General features: G+C 42.7%; 1 protein-coding gene across 3 annotated transcripts in view; it reads right to left on the bottom strand.

Moving 5' to 3' along the window:
- Positions 1-19825, bottom strand: part of GRIA3 (glutamate ionotropic receptor AMPA type subunit 3) — a 144186-nt gene that overhangs the window by 43938 nt on the left and 80423 nt on the right. For all 3 annotated transcript variants that reach the window (XR_007777610.1, XM_009090359.4, XM_050974474.1), the window contains exons 6-10: positions 18617-18778; positions 14636-14803; positions 11666-11770; positions 10289-10396; positions 8913-9119 (exon numbers count right to left, since the gene is read on the bottom strand). Coding sequence is in view for 2 of the 3 variants with exons in the window: in XM_009090359.4 (XP_009088607.1) it covers positions 8913-9119; positions 10289-10396; positions 11666-11770; positions 14636-14803; positions 18617-18778 (750 nt within the window). In the remaining variant the exon portion in view is untranslated. The remainder of the gene's footprint in view (positions 1-8912; positions 9120-10288; positions 10397-11665; positions 11771-14635; positions 14804-18616; positions 18779-19825) is intronic.

Here is a 19825-nt window from a genome sequence, read left to right as displayed (position 1 = left end):
GGAGAATGCAGTGTCATGTCTGCCCTCCTGTCTTAGAGCCCTTGGCTCTACAGGCCTGTAACAGACTGTGCTCTGGGGCTGTGACACCTGGAAGCACAGTGGCATCTATCACATCATCCAGCATTCACCTGTGTGCTGGTGAATGAACACCCTTCTCTTCAATCTATACAGCCGTGCTGCATTCCATGGGTTGGCAGGCATGTAAAAACAAATTACTCAGTCTCCTGATTAAAAATAACATTCCAGAATAGATTTTCAACATATTTAACTGTACCTGTATTTCTATGCCACAAAGATTCAAGTCATGCTATTTAGATATCCTAGCCTTGATCCAGCCAAGTACTCAAGCAGGTGTATTTGTATGAGACTGGAATGGAATGCTAAAAAAAGAGCCCTTTTCATTTGAAGACTGTTATGAGAGCCTACATACCTACATACACTATTTTAAAGACTCTAAATATTCATGTTATTGATATTTTTAAAGAAGATCTTTTATTAGTAATTAAGAATTTCAGAAAGAAAAAATGGTTCTTAGGGAAAGCTTGACTTGTCAGTACCTAAACCACTGTGCACCTTTTAAATCAGATTTTTTTCTTCCTACTAGTAAACAGGCATCTCTTTCTGGAGGAAAAATAAAGCCTGATTAAGTGGAAGTTTGAATAAAAGTCAATGGGAAATGTTAGTAAGACACGATTAAAATCTGTGCCATAAAATAATTGAATATGCCTTGACGTACATCTGCTGGTGATGGACGTGACTGTCATTAATATCTGGTCTGCTCCTCCTCCTAGCTATTGGCTTGGGTATTACATATGATAAGCAGAAATGGCAAAGGCTTCTCATAGAGCTGATCAGAGCACCATGGGCTTGGTGCCTGCTGGTGCTCAGCAGCAGCGTGAGCCATCCTGGAGCACTGCTCTGGGTTTGCAGACCAAGGCCAGTGACAGCCTTGTCAGATGAGGGCTGGCCCTCCCCACAGCTGCCTCTCTCTGCAGGACACCCATTTGCACACACAACCCCAGGGTTTGCTCCAGCCACCCAAGAATATCTCCTGACACTTCATACCAGCATGTGCAGCTACAAGGTACGTGCACAAGTTCACTGCTTGGAATGATCTGATAAAACCATGCCTGTGCATGTAAGGAAGCCACTCGGAAATCATGGCCCTGGGTGCCCCCTCTGACAGCCCTGCTCAGACCCTTTTGACAGTCATGTGTACTGGGACACTGCTTTTCCCCTTGAGTAGCCCTTTCCTCAAGGAGAAAACCTCAGCTGATTTGTGGTCACTTACTGCAAAAATCTAGCAGAACGTGGCTTGAATATAAAAACTGAAAATGCCTTTGGATGCCTGGATGTTTCCTGGCTTTGCAGATGAATGTGTTCATCACCTAAGTAATGGAGAGACTGGAGGGGAGGATATGGGTAGAGTGAGGTAACATCTTTGTAAGATGTTGGAACTTGTTCACAGAGGAATTCCCCAAAAACATGTTTCTCTTATAGCTGCTGCTTGTTGAGCTCCTGTTAAATACCAGATGTCTGCAGTCAGGGTGAGATTCACACAGAATATCAGTTTTAAATGTAGTCAGAGTCCACAGCCAGCTGGAAGACTAAGCACTTTGACCATGCCACTGTACTTCCTGTTGAACTAATGAGGTACTTACAAATTAATCCTTATTAGAGCAAGCTTAATGGATCAGGACCCCTGTGGAGACAGCAATGGCTCCATGTGAAGTGAAGCTTAGGTGGGAGGCAGGTGCCTTCCTGCCAGGCACTTCTGCACATGGACTGCCAGCCTTGGAACACCCCATCAAGGGAGGGAAAGGTGCTTCAGCTGTAAGAGCATTTGGTTTCTGGAGCATTTTCATGGACTTGGAGAATTTTAATTCTCCAAAAGTAATATTTTAGTTGCTAAAGTAGGCATGGTGGAACTCTTCCTAAGTGCTGATGCAGCATGCAATAAGGTCTGTATCTCCTTCATGCCCAGCTGAGTTCATGCAGGATGTTCCTGTGGGGGGATGAAGCTGATGCTGAAGCACAGACAAATCACTCGTTAAAGCCCTGATTGTTACCATGTACACATCATACAGGGCAGATTTCTTTGTAAATAATTTAAAACTGCCTTATAATATTAAATGGGATACAAATACTAATTTTCTGATACATCTCAGTCTTCCTGCTTTCCTACCATCCCTACCAAAGGCATTCACTTGCTGCCATGTTCACTTATCCCTTAGTGAACATGGCAGCAAGTGGCTTCTGCAGAGGGAACCACACAGGGTCTTGGGAAACCAGGGCACTGAGAGTGGAACAGCTACAATCCAACACCCAGACCTGGCTGCTCACCACTTCCCTGAATATTAGCTGCACTAGAGAGGTAAAAAACCAGTTCTCTCTTTGCTTATTTATTTAGAGATACAGTATTTGAAATGGAGAGCTTGTGGAGAGCTCTAAGCACCCTAAAGGATCATTAATAACTGCAGCACTGTTGAGAATTTCCCTCCCTGTTATGGCTGCAGATAAGCAGAACCCATACAAATTGAGCTCGATTAAAAAGAACACAACCACAAACATGCCCTTCTTCGTAGAGAACTGGAGAGGGGTTTAAGAACCTCAACAACTGAGCTTTGCTAATCACTCATGACTAATGGTGTTTCAAACATCATCTTCAGTGCATTTGAGCCGGGCAAGAAATGTCATGGATTCCTCTGAGGCTTGTTCTGTCTTTGCCTACCACTGTGGGAGGGATGGATTAAGAGAGGACAGGCAGCACAGAGGCGCTGCCCACTCTGCTCAAAGATGACCCCAGGGAGCTGCAAACCTCCAGACTCTTAAGGGGAGGGAGAAAAAAAATAGCAAATGGAAATATCCTTCTACATGGAGAATGAAAAATGATAAGATGTTCCACCTCTGTAATCCAAAAGGAGGAATGGGATTCTTCTGCTTACAGACCTACTGATGACTCTCCCAAATCCACAGCTGTGCACTAGAGACAATGAGATCTGGGCTGTGCTCCTGCCTGCAGAGGCTTTGGGTCACTCCTGCTTGTGGAGCTGAACACCTCCTTTGCTCAAGGGTCACCTTTCAAGAAGTGGGTCTGGACTGCAGTCACTTTGTGGGATGGGAAGCCAAGCAGCATCCAGCTCTGTGCAGACTGTAGCAGAGGGACACTGACTGACTTCCATTGGCAGCCAAACCTCTGTGCACCCCAAAAGTGCTGAATGCAGGTACACAGGGGCACCTGAAGGGACTGTGTTGCAATGGTGACTGTCTCTGAGCATGTTTTAACACTTCTCAGTGCAGTCTGAGGTTTCCAGGTAGCAGAAAAGAGCATCAGACAGAGCAACACATCACCTGTGGTATCAGCTGGTAAGAGCTACCTTTGTAAAGGCAGTCCAATATCCCCAAGGATATTCAGGGTGTTTTGAGAGGCCAGGTCATGGGGGCAACGTGGTTTTAACACATTAGCTCACACTTATTTAAAGCCAGCAGGTCATACCTGACTAGCACCATGCTGCATTGAAGTCTTAATGTGCCCTTGCTGAGCAGTGTAAAAAGGTACTAAGGTGTTAAAATGGTAGTTGGCCCTGTCTGCCACAGTTTGTCAAAGATAAGTCCATTTGTGATTTCTGTGGATGCCCACAGCTCATTCTGACACACTCCTGCCATTCACAGATGGAGACATAAAGGGTACATCTGCTTTTGGGGCTGTGGACATATGTGTGCTTCCTCTGCCTGTGCTTGGACTCAGGTCAGCCAAAGCCCAGGACCATGGCAGCGTGGCTCTGTGCCAGGGCTGTGCTCCGGTCCCCCACCACAGCTCAGCCTGGCCAGGGACCCCACATCTGTCCACGGGTACAGGGCAAGGGTCTGTCTGAGCTGCAGGGCAGCAGCATCACACAGCTGCCTTTGGGGACCTGTTCCTGGGCTTCCCTCCTGCAGAAACCAGGAGTGAGGGGCAAAGGACAAGCTTCACCCACTCATGGCACAGTCAGGCTCTGCCACAGACTCAGAGCACGTGGGATATTTAAGGAAAAGCAGGGATCAAATTAGTCTGCCTCTCTGCTATGATTCAAAGGCTGTAGGTGCCATCTTTAGTACTGCTGCATGCTGCTGGCACAGGCAGAGAGGCCAGCCCCACACGGGGTGGGTTGGTCTGCTCAAGGCAGGGAGATGTGTCGGCGCTCCCTCTCTGACAGACTGCGGAGGCTGCTCTGTTCCGGGGACTGCCTGTCCCTTACATCCCTGCTTCATTCCTTTGTGCTATTTTACATATTGAGAGGTTTTTATAGAGGCTTGTTTCAACCTGAGCAGAGTTTTAAAGGCTGTAAGGTCTGGCTGCTCTTTTCATTCCCAAAGCATTTGTAGTTACAATTAAGATCTGTGTTAAAACTACTGTCAATTAGCCTCAGCGCTGAGAAAAGCACCAGGCCCGGGGAGGGATGGCTTCCCCTGGCTGAACAGGGAAGGAAGAACAGCAGCCTGCTTTAAAAGGAGAAGGAGAAATAAAAGCCTACAGAAAGAGGCTGACCCCAAAGAAGAGAAAAGACGACTGTCTAGTGCTCAGCAGCTGGTGGGTACAAAGCCCCGAGCACAGGGAGCTGCTGCTGCTCCTCAGCCCCAGCCAAGGGCACGTCCTCAGCCCCTGGGTCACTGCAGGACAGCACTTGCCCTGCTGGATTGCTCTGCTGGTTAGATTTAAATAGCAATTCAGTCTCCTGGACTAAGAATGATTTAGTTACTTCCCTTCTGAAACCTCCAGGAAAAAAGCTTTACCCATTTTCTATTTTTATTCTGTTGAAAATTTCCATTATTCTTTGGAAATTTCTCTTAGTTTAAAAAAATAACAGTGCTTGAATGGGTATCTGGTAGGATGAAGAGATTTATTTGGACACCACTGGAGTGAAGGAACAAAATTAAGGGGTTTTTTTCAGCCTGAACTGACACTTTTTGATTTATGAAAAATCAAATACATTTCCTTTTATATCAAATTTCATTATGATTAATAATTAGTATTAAAATTATAATTACTCCTTCTATCACTAACATTTAAAAATTGCTAACAAACCTCAAAGCTCTGTTATTCCCTCTCCAGCAAGCCTGCTGGGTTCTCCTGCCTGAAGCAAAGGAGTTTGGGAATATCTGCTCAGGCAGAATTCCCTGCCTCCAGGGCTGCCATCCCTCTGTAACCAAGTGCATGGGCACAGCCCCTTGCAAAGCCACGAGGCCCAAGGGCACAGCTGAGACTGTCCTTGACTTCAGGGACCCTACAGTACAGCAGACTTTTATACCCTCCAACCAGACCTGATGTGAAATGAGACAGGGGAGGGAGAATTTCTAATGGGAAGCATTTTAGTGTGTAAATGTCAATGTGTAACTCTAGGGACTGCAACAGTCAGCCTGCTAATGCCGACCTCCAGTGAGTCCTTCACTGGAGTCAGGGCTGTGCCACCCTCCAGAGCTGCAGCAGGGTGACACAGCACCCCTGGTGCTTTGGGATCAGCTCAGGGCAGACTGGGGCCCCTCCTCTCCAATGCAGTGTCTGGAGGCTGCCCTTTCTCCCCTGACTCTGTGCTGCATTCCAGAGGAATGGAGAGCAATAGTAACAGTGAACTGGCCCAATCCAAACATTAAATACAGTTCATTAGGGTTTTAACATTAAAATGACAAGCCCTTCATTTCCTATGATTGTCCTAAGAGCAATTTTAGAAGAGTTGCATGCATGAGGCTATGCAAAAAAGAGTTCAGTATTCAAAAAAAATGGCTGAGATGCCCCAGCAGCACCAGGTGGTGGCAAGGAGGCTGCTGGGTCAGGAATATGCAGTATTTGATAAATGACTAGTCACTGCTTATCACTTGAGACAAATGCAATCTAAAGGATTGTGTTTCTGCCACAGCTCAGCTGAGCTGCTGGATAACTGGTACCAAAACCAATCAGGCCCCTTTCATCCTACCAAGTCTATCTTCCACAGATGCTAACAAAGGCACTTAAAATCTAATCTGCCTCTTGTCTTCCCAAAATGGAATCCAGAGGAGCCAGATTTGAGTAATTTTGCTGACAAGATTCACAGGGGCATTACTTAACATAGTTTTAGTTCCCTAATAGAGTTCTAAGCCCGTGAGAGATAAAGGAAAGTTAGCACGTAAATGAGGCACTTGCGCCAAATAATTAGCACTTCTGGAGTACTTCTCATCTTCAAAGGGCTTAGAGCACATCCTTGTGAGTGTGGTACACAGCCCCCTCTCAAGGGATGGAGAAAGAGGCCAAGGGTATTTCACAATGTTTGCAAATAGAGCTGGGAAAAGGTCTGGAGGGCTGCTGGGGTTTGCACTCGCTGTTTTCCCTGCTCCCAGAAAGCCAGGTGGGCTTCCATGCAGCTGCAAGCTCAGTTCAGCTGGGCAGTTTGGGGAGCTGGCTCAGCAGCACAGGGCTGGAAGCATTAACTTGGGTCTGCACTCAAACCTCACAGGACACATCTGACCTTTGAATAATTGAGCATTGCAGTGGAGAGGCCTCAGAAACAGAGCTCACAGCATGAGAACAGGAACTGTTGGGGGTCAGGGACGGAAACATTCCTCAATTTTTCATTAACGAGAAAACACAGATGAAAACTGTGCTCAGAATACAAAGGAACTGACCTTTTTGCAGGGGAAAAGGAGAGTGGTGGGTGGTTTTGGGGTTAAGGAATAGTCTGTGGTGCCTGCAGGGCTGGTTTTGCTGGTGTGGAAAGGTCACAAGTATGATTAGGGCTAAGTTTGATGCTAAGGGGGCAGAGCTCTCTTGAGCTAGGCTGGTCCCAAGAGGCTGTGGAAAATGCAGCTGCAGGCAACCTGCTTATCACTCACTGGTCTGGGTTAGAAAGGACATTTAAAGAACATCTAGTTCAACCTCTCTGCAGTAAGAAGGGACATCTTCCACTAGATCAGTGTGTTTAGAGCCCTATCCAACCTGACCTTCAATGTTTCCAGGGAGGGGGCATCCACTGCCTCTGTGGGCAACCTGGGCCAGGTCCTCAGCACTCTCACAATGAAGAATTTCTTCCTAATATCTAATCTGAATCTGCCTTCTTTCAATTTAAAGCCATTCCTCCTTGTCTTATCACTACATGACCCTCTGAAACATCCCTCTCCATTTATCTTTTAGTGCCTTCAGGTATTGGAAGGTGCTCTAAGGTCTCTCTGGAGCCTTCATCAGGCTGAAGAGCCTCAACTCGTAAGTCTTTCCTCACAGGACAGGTGCTCCAGCCCTCAGAGCATTTTTGAGGCCCTTCATGCAGGTGGTTCTTGTATGGCAGCTGCACAGACTAATCTCACTGGGCTCCAGACACAAAAGCTGTAGCCCACACCACACCTTTCCTCCCTTAGTGTACACAGCCCCTGTGCTCTGACTGTTAGCAGCAATTCCAGGTTCCCTTTTGCCATGCTTTTTGCACATGGTATGGTTATTTTGTAAGTGAATGAACAAGTTTCATTGCTTGTCACTTGCAAGTGCATCAAAAGAACCCAATTACAGCTGATACTCCTGATATTTCTTGAACCACACACAGAGCAACTGAGGGTACAGGTTTCCAGCGCTATGTAATTTGCTTGGAACTAAACTAAACCTTTGCTTCAGAGGATCTCAATGGACTTGTGCTCTCCAAGAAAGTGAACTTGTTTCCCAAATTGCACAGCTGAGGCACGTGGAGTTCAGAGGATTTGCATAATGGCAAACCCCAAAGCAGCAGGGAAGCAAAGAAGTAATCCAAGGGTCCAGAACCCTGTTTACTTTCTGTAATCAGTAGATTTCCCTCCCTGCCACTGCACAATACAACAAAACCATTGTTATTTCTAGAAAACATTTTCAAGTTGAACAGGCTACCAATTACATAATAAGGCATCAGGACTGACTGCTCCAGAGTAAGAAAACTTGTGAAAAGCTAGCAATTACTTAAAAAAGACTGATTCATTGGAAAAGAATCATCTCAACAAACATTTTGCAAGAATGATGATGCATTATCCCAAGGAAATTTTGAGGTGACTTTCAGAAATTACACCCAGCCACAGAACAAAAGGATGCAATTGAAATATACATTTCTGCTCAGATAGTTTAATAAAGGGAAGCTTGTTAAAAATAAACTGCAAAAAAGATTTGGGCGGAATCACAAATCATCTCATTAGCATTTGAGGAAAAAAAAGATGAAATATCAGCTCGAGAAGTCTTTTCTGCAAAGCCAATTTTCTCCCCCTTCCATCTGGTTTAACAGTATTCCAAAATTCTCATTTTCAAAGAGGGTTCTAAAATGGCAGTTCCGGACTGTTTTTGTTCTTACTAAACAAAGCGATGTACACCCAATATAGAAGTAGAAAGAAGAATGCAGTGAATTAGCCTTTTTTTTTTCCTGTCTGACAGTTGATTTTTGAAGCCAAACCCAGGGTTTAAAGAGAAAAAAACATGTGGGTGATTTCACACCTGCATTGCTTCTCACCCTGAAAAGTAACCATGGACTTAAATGGGTCTGGTCAAACACAAACCAAGATCAGTGACCCAGCAAGGCTCAGCATCCCAGAGCAGACCTTTAACGAGAGGGACACCCCCCAGCACTTAAGAGACTGATACAGAAAAGGAAGATCTGACAAATGAAGAAGAAGCATAGAAAGAGCAAACTGGAAATTCTGCTGTAAACAAGAATTTGAAGTTTGCCCAATGCTACTTATCAACTTTTTGTGGACTCTGATTTGGAGAACAGCAGTAAAAAAGTGACATTTTCCTGCAATGAAACAATTAGAAAAGCAGACTATAAAAATGGCAATTCAAAGAAATATCTAGAATTTTAAAGGTAGTATTCAAACAGATGATCTTTATTTTGCAGTTTATTAACTTTGAGCATATTTTTTAATAAAGAACATTAAAATGAAGGTTAAGAGAAACTTACCCCATAGACCAGTTCACCCACCATGCCATTCCATATCTTAGTCTCAGGGTCCCTAGCTCCATATTTCCCATCTCCAACAATTGACAGTTTGTATTTTATTCCAACATGTTTTGCTATTTCAGAAGCTAAGTCTACACAATATCCTTCATATCTCTCATTCCCTTCTAGTTGTTCATGGTTTTTCTTATACATTACATATGGTGATTCCTTTGAAACAAAAGTAAAGATCAAAAGTCTATGAATGTAAAATACAGCTGTAAACCACACAAAATGAGAGCTGTTATTATCCTTTATATTACTGGCAAATATTTACAATATTTCCTGCTTTGGTACAGAAATTAGACAGACTTCTGCAGCATAAAACTCCTGGGCTGATCCTACAGCCACACACACTATTGACTGTATTCCTGGTAAGGAGCCATTGAAGACAACAGGACTTTTTAGCACAGTTGCACATCTGCTTGCAGAATTAGGCCTGATTAGACAGTCAAGTAGCATCATTGTAGCAATAATTCAAATTTTAGCATTTAAAGACTGACATATCCAACACCTGTACCATCGCCACAATTTCCTAAGGCCCCAGTGGCCAAGAATGGGGCTTTGAAGGAGATATTTTCAAAGAAGCCTAAGGGAAGCTAGGTTGAAATCCTCAGCAGTATTTTTTGTCACTGAATTCCCTTAGCCTTCTTGAAAATTCTAGTTGAAATGCTGATTATAGCTCACTAAATCCATAGGAGTATAAAATACAATGCTTCAGGAAACAGCATAAAATTAACTCATGCTTAGTAGAACTGTAAAAAGCACAGAAGTCCCAATGAATGCTGTACAGAGCAGATCTGTAGGGGTGTTGGGACTGACACAGGTGCTGCTGCTCGTGACACACAGGAAGAGCTTTGCTCCTTTGGGATTGCACAGGAAAAGGCTGCTTTTCACCCAGTGCTAGAGCAGTTCCAGTTCTCTACAGGCTTCTTTGTGCCACCCTTACTCAGTCCCCAGGGGTTGAGTTTACAGCAGCTGTACCTGAGTGAGGGGGGCAAGATTTGACTCTACAGCACAAACGCCAATCAATCTCTGTGCTCATTTACAGGCATGCACAATAACTTCACTTACATGAGACACTTAATTGAGTTCAAGTGTCTGGGAAGCAGCAAAGCTCAATGGTGAGCTCAGTGAGCTCCTCCTGTGAGCAGACTTACTGATACAGACATAAGTCAGCAGGGTCAAGCCCTCAGAACATCTCTGGAAGATACTGAACTTTCCAGTCACTTGAATTCACACAGTGTTCAACATCTGCCTCCTGAGAAGGTGTCTAACACACCTCAGGAGTCACGTGCCTTGTTTCCTAAACACAAACACACTGAGAACATAAAACTTACCAAGATGGTAGTGACTACTATAGTTCTGTTCTCCACAGATGAAGTGTCATTAGAGGGCAGCTGATCTAATGCTGGCACATATCTTTCATATTCATTCCAATAACCAGCCTATAAAAATGGAGATTGTTACCTCATTACATACCTTTACAAGGACTCTGGTACCTGAACTTGTGAGAGCAACTGTCAAAACCTCAGGTTTTGTGACATTTCTCATTCACTGGTTTTGTCATTAAGGGACTACATTAGCTTTACATCCATTTCCTTAAAGAAATAATGTTCTCAAGACCAAGAGCAATTCAGCACAAGCCAAGTCTAAGTGAAAATACATATTAAATTCTCCCTATCTCAATTCACATCAGTATGGTGCCTGTGGAATAAATTCCCATATATCCACAGCACAAGAACATACTACAGAAAAGAAAAGAAACGGCCCAGCATTCTGAGTAAAATTCTCTGAATTGTGATTTTTATCCAATACAGCCCCTGCAGACCTGAGCTGGCTTTAGATGCACAGACATCACTGCAGCTGCATTATCTCCAGTGTGGGACTCAAAGCCCTCTGTGAGCACGAGGTGACTTTATCAGCTGCCTGGTGCTGACCTTTGGCTGCATCACTGAGCTATCACAATGGCTTTTGTATTTCTGCACAACACAGAAGTAACACTGTTCTCTGCACCCCCCCTCAGTGGCTGGGCCATGTTTAGAGGGACTTGGTCATCAAATGTGCAGAATTGTTTAAGGAGTCTCAGAGGTGATCAAGCAGGTTAAGAACCTATGTTCAGGTGAAATCAGGGGATTTAAGAGACTCACCTACACACACTTTTCTCTCAGTACTTTTGTGACCCTGTCTACCTAATAGTTTTGGACATCTGCCTTAAACTTCTTTTGTAACACCAGTCTAGGCAACTATCCCACTTAGGATCTATCCTTTATTAAGGAGACAAGAGAATTCTTATGAAATTCTAAATAAAACCAAACTTAATTTCTGTTAATTTAAGAAGGTTTCACCGATTCCAGCTTCACTGTGGCTCTAAAGCCCAATATGGAGAAGGAGGGAAAGATGGAGAGGAATTTAGAAGATAGGACTAAGCACAGGACCATGACAGCAGGTATTGTGCTTGGCAGTTAAAACGAAGGGTTTTAAGGGAAAAACTTGTGCTTGAAGTTGACATGGAAACCAGTGATGTTCAGCAGGGTGAGTGGTTTAATCCAGGAACTGAATGCAACAAGGTTCCTGGGATAGGGAAGACAGCATGAAGGGGGCATTCCTCAGGACCCTGTTATTAAACTGCATCTCTGGTATTTTTGAATTTCATTGGTTTGTTGGAATAAATATTTGAGATGGCGTGAAATCTGGATCCATGTCTTGAAACTCACCTTCCGTGACCCAGCAGCTTTCATTTCATACACATCAATTGTGTAATTTGTTCTCCTCCCATAGGTGTCAAACTGGATGTTCCCTGTCATTCCTTGAACTTGCACCTTGAGGGAATAAACAGAAAAGCATTTTAATAAAAGATTCACTTTATTTTTTTATTTGTGTAAGAGACTTGTACTGCTTCTGACACAGCCAATTGTACTGTTCAAAACAACCCCAGTCCCCATTCTCTGAGTTCCAGCTGTAAATATTTGTTAGCACTCAGCTGGTGACTCAGAGTGAGCTGCATTTAAATGAAATTAGCCCTGCAGGTATGTTAAATGTAAGAAAGACTGATCCTGCCATGCTTGGTCATGCTGGGTTCACTGGTACAGAATGAAGCATCAGCGAAGCACAAGCAACAATTAGTGCAGCTAAACCCCTCACAATATGGCACAGAGTGATCTGCAGTACAGATCAGAAGGGCACCTCATTGTTCATTCTGGGAAGTGCTTTATTTTAAGATCAGTCCCAGTGTAGGAGAAAAGAACGAATGTCTTCTCTGAATGAGCACAGACAATTGTCTCTCCTGCTTATGGGGTTTTGGTCTCAGGCAGGATGGATGGGTGTACAGACGGTAAGTCATTATCATTACCTACTCACATGAATCATCTGAAGGGGAAGTATAAAGTACTTTGTCTCAAAAAAAAGCCTTTCTTATTTCCCTCTATGAAAGGATGAGGCATTTTCCTTTATCACTTATCAACACTGACAAGTTGTCATCTCAGGCAGAAAAGGTAACAGTCTCAAACTTCAGTAGGAGAAAATTAGCTTTAATATTTAGCAGAAACTGTAGAAGTTACAGGAAGAGGAGCTAGACTAGTCAAAGTCAAACTGTTCAGGGCTGGTGACTGATCTGCTGGTCACTGTTTAGAATGAGGTGCAAGGCTACATCAAACAAAAATTCCAGGGACCAAAAATTATCCAGTGAGCCAAATTCACACTGCCATACAGGGAGATTTTTTTATCAGTAAGTGGATTTGAACCTTCTTTAAAATAGTTTGTATCACTACAGGGGCTGGAAAAATCAGAGGTATTCCTGTCTCCAGAAAGTTAGAGAGATAAATTGCACTTTGAAAACCAGATTTGACCCCAAGAGCTCCTATCAACTGTGGACTGAGCAAATGTATTTGTAGGGTAGTTGACACATAATGTCAACTTCCAGATGTGAGCTGCTGTGCCTGCCTCTGGCATTTACTGGAAGCTGTCTGGCTACCTTAGCACAGCAGTGACTGGGTGTCTCACAGAGCTTGTTACACTGGCTCCATCCTGATGCCCACTGAGGCACGAGATTTGTGCACTGGAAACCTTTTGGCTTCAAATTAAATTTGTTTCTCTTTGGTGGGAAAACTCAGCACTTTGCAACACCTGGCTGCACTGAGGCAGGAAGGCTTGCCAGGACTCAAACACTTTTGGTGGCAGCATGTGGAGGCAATTGCAGAGTGACTATTTCTAAGTGCCCAGGTGAACTGTCTGCCACTGACCAGATGTGTTAGAACCAGCTTCAGAAACAAAGATATGCACAGTTTTCAAGGCTGTTGGGAAGAAGTTTCAAGTAATGCCTAACTATCTTGCCAGCAAGATGACTATAGTGAGGCACTGGACTTTCTGCTGGCACAGGATAGATATTTCAAGGATATCCTGGAAAAAGCATTCTTATCTGAGTTGATGCTATGGAGTAGAGAGGAAAAATTATTAAATTATTGTGGGGTTTTTTTCCTAGGCAAAGATTCAAGATCATTGTCTGAATAGAAAGAGAGAAGGTGATGGACAGGATGGGTACTGGAAGGCCATGTGGGATGATCTTGGGTAGCTCTCGTTTGAGGTGTGTGGAAACCTTGTTCACATGACTACGAATAGCTCTGGCTCTTTTTATGTGAGACCGAACCATCTCAGTTTTAAGAGTGATAGAATCTGATTATAACCATCCACAACTCATTATAATATTCTGATATAATCCTCCCAATTTGGTAGCTAAGAAAAAGCAGTAATTAAGCTAAGTGTATGAAGACTGACCTAGGATTTGTTTACATCTAACACAGGCATAATTGTGATCTCACTCACTCCAGTTCAATGTCTGCATTAATCTGATCAATGCTAACAGGTTTGTTGGAGTTACTTGAGACAGATTAAAAGCAGCAATCTTGTCTTTTGTATCTACAAAAACATTATCCAACTTTTCCTGTAGTCACTTGCTTTAACACAAATAGCAGACTAAAAACACTTAAAAACCAACAATATTAGAGACATAAGTGAGGTAGGATCCCATGCCATGAATAGTGTTAAGGATAAAAATGTGGCCCTGCAGAAGGTAATCTGACTGAGTGTAAAGTTATGCCAGAAATCTGAACTGGTTAAAGGCTAAACTCTTCCTAGGCTCAGGCTGGTGCTGAGATCTATCAGTACTAATATGAAAAACAACAATTTCTCCACTTTTTTAGACCAATCTGAGTTGAATTTTTACTGGCAAATTTTTAAAACTGCACACATGCATTTAAGTTCATAAACACATCTATCCCTGCAAGAATTACAACACATGTACCAAAAATCCAGTCTAGTTCTGTTAGTCAGATTTGCAGGCTCACCCTGATTTTAGAAACCCTCATATGTGTTTGATTGCAAAATGGCTCATGCTCACTCTCCTGGGGAGCTGGGGGATTGTAGGTGCTCTGGTGGGGACAATCAGGCAGCTGCTGCATCAGCACCACAGGGAATTTGGCCAAAATTTCGAGAGCTGGTATGCTACACATTGCCTTTTACTGAATTTATTTTATCCATCCTTTAAAGTTCATCATTAACTTTTCTTTACTTTCTTTCCCCTGAGGAGCTGCAGCTGTTTGTGTGAGTACAGAAGCTCTGTGCTCATGGAGCAGGACACAAGCACTACACACTTGTTGCTGTTGCTCTTTAGCTGTTATCAGTGCCCTTACCATTTTCAGTGCTCTTTCAATATCAATTCCTTGGCTCCATGGCACTGCAGGGTTGGCCAGGCAGTCTCCAGCACTGCCTCTCCTGGAGACATCCACACGCTGCCTGCGGAGGTACCGGAAAGCCTCTGCTATCACCAGGACTGCGTCGTGGGTCAGTGCAGATGTGTACTGCAATTGACACAAAGAACATACAGCAACAACCTGCAATTTCACAATTGCCCCAGGTATCACATCAAGCTCTCCTCTTTGTTAGAAGAGAAGAGTCATGCTTGCTGTTCAGGGCTGGTGACTGATCTGCTGTCACTGTTCAGAGATGAGGTGCAAGGCTACATCAAACAAGAGTTCCAGGGACCAAAAATTATCCAGTGAGCCAAATTCACACTGATATATAGGGAGTTTCTTTTTATCAGTAAGTGGATTTGAACTTTCTTTAAAATAGTTTATATCACTACAGGGGCTGGAAAAAATCAGAGGTATTCCTGTCTCCAGAAAGCTAGAGAGATAAATTGCACTTTGAAAACCAAATTTGACCCCAAGAGCTCTTATCAACTGTGGACCCTTTGCTTCCTCTCTGTCCTTCAGCTGGTGCTTTGTAACAATTCCACCTATTTCAAGTAACAAATTAAAAATATTTTCATTCTGTATAGCATATAGCAGCAAAATAACAATACCAGTTCACAGTTGCATAAAATTTCAATTTAATTGGAAACTTGCTCATCTAGATGAGCTTTCTACAAATGTCTGCAATTCCATGCTGGACCATACTGATACCAAAGGAAAGCTCATTTTTGAGTTTTTGCATTAGGTATTTTTTTTGTTTTTAACAAGATTGCCAAGAGAGCTTTGACTTGAAGTTAACATAAATCATTTCTGTTTGGATCACAGTCCTGATTAGGTAGCATCTGTGGCAAGGAATAGATAAGATTACTTTTCTTAGAAAACAGCTACACAAGCAAGTAATCACAAAATACACTTTAGGCATTACATCACCTTGGTAATTCACCATCTGCCTTCCCTTAATCCATGATAAATCTGCAGAGGGTGGCAAGCTCTGAGGAGCAGCAGCTCTGGAACAAAATCCTCAGACAACTTAACTTATGTATTCCTGTTCCTGTCAACTTCATTCACTGCTGGTTGCATGTTATCTGGTGACACCCCCCAGTGCTATAAATTTAGTATCACTTAGAAAATGCCATCAAAGAGGGTTTTTTTTGTGGTATTTTTTCCACATGTATCTGTTGTCTGAAAGTTCTTCCCTCCTAGAGTGGCCTGGGCGTCGTTTATGACATCTCTGGGTTCTACTGGCATTCCAGCACACCTGTAATTCCAGGGTCTGTGCAGAGGAGAACCTTTCAGCATGGACCTACTGGGAGCAATTGAACGTGCCCAGTCTGTAAGAGCAGATTTCAAGTCCCTTGTAAGTGAAGCTCAATACCTCCACATCATTTGTAAGAGAACAAAGGAAGAAATGAAGAATGGAAGGTGCACCTGCCCTTCTTTTGGCTGTCTGTGGTCCCATAGAGATCCTGCCTCCTAAGGAACCTTGTGCTGGAGTTCAGGCCACAAGACCTGCTGCCCATGTGTGAGTTAGAAAGGCAGAAATCCAAGTTTCAGCTGCTTGTTCAGCTCTTTGTGGACAAGAGTAATTACATTCAGAAACTAATTTTATCCGTAGGGCAGAATAGCAGAATTGGAGGTTCTGCATTTCTTAAAACTCAGTATTATCTTACTGTAAGTTCTTCAGTTTGATACCAAGCCACAGGAACTCTGAACAGAACAAGGTGTGTCTGCATGTGCACATCAAGAGAATTGTGTCTTAAAAAGGAGTGCAAAGGTAGGGCTGAGAAGAAGGTGACAGAGCAGACATTTCACTGAGCTTTAAAGGACAGCAGCTCAAACTCACTGGGAGTGGGTGGTGGTTCCTGCTCTGACTGTACAGCACAGGCACTCCTCTGATCCTGCCCACCTTTACCTCTCCCTGTGATGCTTTGCAATAATCACTCTCCTCTTTTAGAAAGTTAACAAAGGTTATATACATCACAATCCACACAATAATACAGAACTAGACAGTAATTTTAATGTATTTGTTCCTGTATTAAAAAAAAGTCTTGTAATAGCTGTCCAATCTAGCACTACATAAAACTTACACATTGATAATTTTTTCAGCAGACTGCCTCAATTGTCAGTAACCTTAATGCAGTGCCTTCCAAGGCATGCCAAGAGAGCTATCTAATTTTCTACTTTATTTGAATTCTACTTATAAATGCATGAGCATGCAAAGAGAAAAAAGAGAGAAAGAAGGGAAAGACTGATAAAATACAGAATAAATTAAACATCAGGACTTTAATCTCTAGGCAATTTTATTTCCTAATCAAAAATATTGTACATCAATTCTTAAGTATGCTTTTTGTCTGATTGACAAATACTGTGCACATTTCTATGATGAGCTGCACATTTGTGGAAAGGTAATGTAATCTTTGTGTTTCTACCATATACTTAAGATTCGTTTTTAAGGAGAGAGAATAATTTTTTCCTCAACGTAAGTTGCTTTCTAGTGGAATAAAATCATCTCAGGTTAACTTTGTATATTTCAGAGCTTTTAAGATTATTATGATACTTATCTTCACTTCTGCATCACTGCTAGAAAGCTTTAGAAAGCAGGACTAAGTCCTAATCCACAGGCAACAATACACTAATCTGTTTTTTGTGGGCCTCTCTTTGCCTTTCTCTGCTTCTCTGAAATGCCAGAAAGGCGTGGGATTAAGAAAATTTTCCTCCCTCACAGAAATGACATGTTGTCAGGGATGGAAATCTCTGGTGCCATCTCTCCAAATGGCACCATAATGAATGGCACTGCCAGAAGGAGCAGACCCTCAGAAGCAGCTCCTTTTCTGTCTGTAGCCCAACCCAGGGCTACTGCCTACCCTGCTGCCCCCCATGCATGGAACTGGAGTAGATTTTTCCTCCCTATCTAGTATTCTAATGCTTTCCTGAACTTAGTCTTAGTCATACTGAAACATTACTCCAGTTTATCAAAGTAATTTTGAATTCCAAATCTGTTCCATCAATTTGCACGTGTCCTTGCCAAATCAAACACGAAAGTCATGAACTGCCTTGGCAGGGCAGTGGTTTTTAGTTTGGCTGCCCTGAGAAATCAGTTTGTATACTACCATACCCAGGTTTCACTCACCTATGGATAGCAATGGAAAAGAACAGATCTCACCAAAAGAAGAGGAGAAAGAAGGAACATGACTAATATGCAGTGCTCCTAGAAGATTTTATGACTTCTGTGCCTGGACAGAGTTTCCCTGATGCACTCCTTCACAGGACAGTGAATAGCATCCCCCTCTATGAAAGAGATGCTGAGGCAGAAAAAAAACTGATTAAGATAGAACCAGGTTGTAAGTTTCCTAATAACAGGTGCATTTACTTCATCTAATCTGTGACAGTTTTGGTGAACCTGAGACTTTCACCCAAAATATTTTTGAAAAATTTTCTTGGTTTCAGTTTTAATAGCCAGATTGTTTAAGTAAAGGACAGTGGTGCAAAACAGAGAGTTAGTTTATGGGGGTAACTGCCAGCAGTAACTAGGAGGCAGCAGCAGCTCCTTAGTGAATCCAGAACTACTTCATTTTGCATGTGAAATTCTCTATTACCCTTAAAATGGATTAGTAATGCACATTTTGCATCTAAAACCTAACCTGACTAGCCCCCATATCCAGCCCAAGACTAACTCAAGGGGTTCACATTAGAAGTTTTTATATCCACTGCACGGTGACAGGATTTGCTTCTGAGGAGCTCCCACCATGGCGTGCACTTGGTGTAACAGCCTCTGCCTCCTTCTTCTGGAAGGACAGAGAATGTTGTCACATATTCTCATTGGGGATCTGCATCATACTCATGCACATATGTGAGGTTACAAACTCCCAAAGAATTGTTAAAAGCATATCATGTCCATCACTGATAAGTTACAGTAAATACCTTTAATGGTGAGTTTTTGGCTTCAGGGAATTCCCTTTCATCAAGCCTCATCCAGCGCTGCAGAAACTGTTGAACCATTGGATTTTCATTATTAACAATCTGGAATCCAGTAATGTTGGCACCTCCATGCATTACTCTCTCCAGAACAATGTCTGTGAAACCCTGGGAGGACACATGTAGGAAAAAAGGAATCATTGTCATCCAAAGCCACTTTTCTCTGGCTCAGTTTTACCTGCTACAAGTGCAGCATAAAGGACACTGCCTAAGGTCCCTCTTGTTAGCTGAAAATATTCTACCAAGGAGACAAATACTATCACAATTAGGATTTTGATAGTGACATAGAATAGAATTTAAAACATCTTCTTGTTTGTTGCAACAGAAAACTTCCTTTTGGTTTGTGGCAATGTGGTAGGTAATATTTGCCAGTCAGAAAGAAAACGGCAGGGAAACTTGAAGTACCATTTCCTCTTTTGCCCTGATCATGGTGAAAACTGGTCAAGGACCTCAAATCCCCATTGTACAGCAAAGTGAACACAAAGGTTCAGGGCTGGGAAAGAAAACCACTCCATCTCTTGCCAGGCAGTTCTCCATCACAGCATCTCTCAGCATGACACGTGCAAGCAGAAAGGGATGATTCTCTCCCACTCTGTTGTTATTTATACCTGAGGCAGTAAATTGGAGTCTTTTTGATTAGTATGACTTGATTGCAGTCATGTTTATTTGAATGTCAATGGTTACACATACTAAAAGGCAACCCAGAATAAGAACCCCTGTATTTCTATGCACGAGCTAATCAGTGAGATCATGTCTGCTTCTTATAATGCAAAATGATGCATCTTAAAGTCATACAGTACTTATACTAAATAAGGATATTTTAAAATTTGTCTTTTCTGCTTTAATCACATCAAAACATGGATACAGAGAATCTTTGAGTAATTAGGATTGCCAACTAGAAAGTGAGAGTTTTGGAAAAACTCACATTTTTCTACTCACAATAGGCACAGAACATAAAAATGAGTCTTCCTGCAGGATTAATTACAATACAAGACTTTTTGTGAGGAATTTAAATAGATGGTGTTTCAAAAGCATCACAAACACCCCTGAAAGTCAATCCTACTCTCCAGAAGAAGCTCTGATACAGATAGAAATGTACAGCCTCTTCCAGATAGGTCAGCACATACATAGGCACAACCCTACACCCTGAAATTC

This window comes from Serinus canaria, chromosome 4A (assembly GCF_022539315.1).
Source record: "Serinus canaria isolate serCan28SL12 chromosome 4A, serCan2020, whole genome shotgun sequence".
In the NCBI taxonomy this organism is placed as follows: domain Eukaryota; kingdom Metazoa; phylum Chordata; class Aves; order Passeriformes; family Fringillidae; genus Serinus; species Serinus canaria.
The sequence above is the reverse complement of the archived record's forward strand: the minus strand, read 5'-3'. Positions and strand labels throughout refer to the sequence as shown.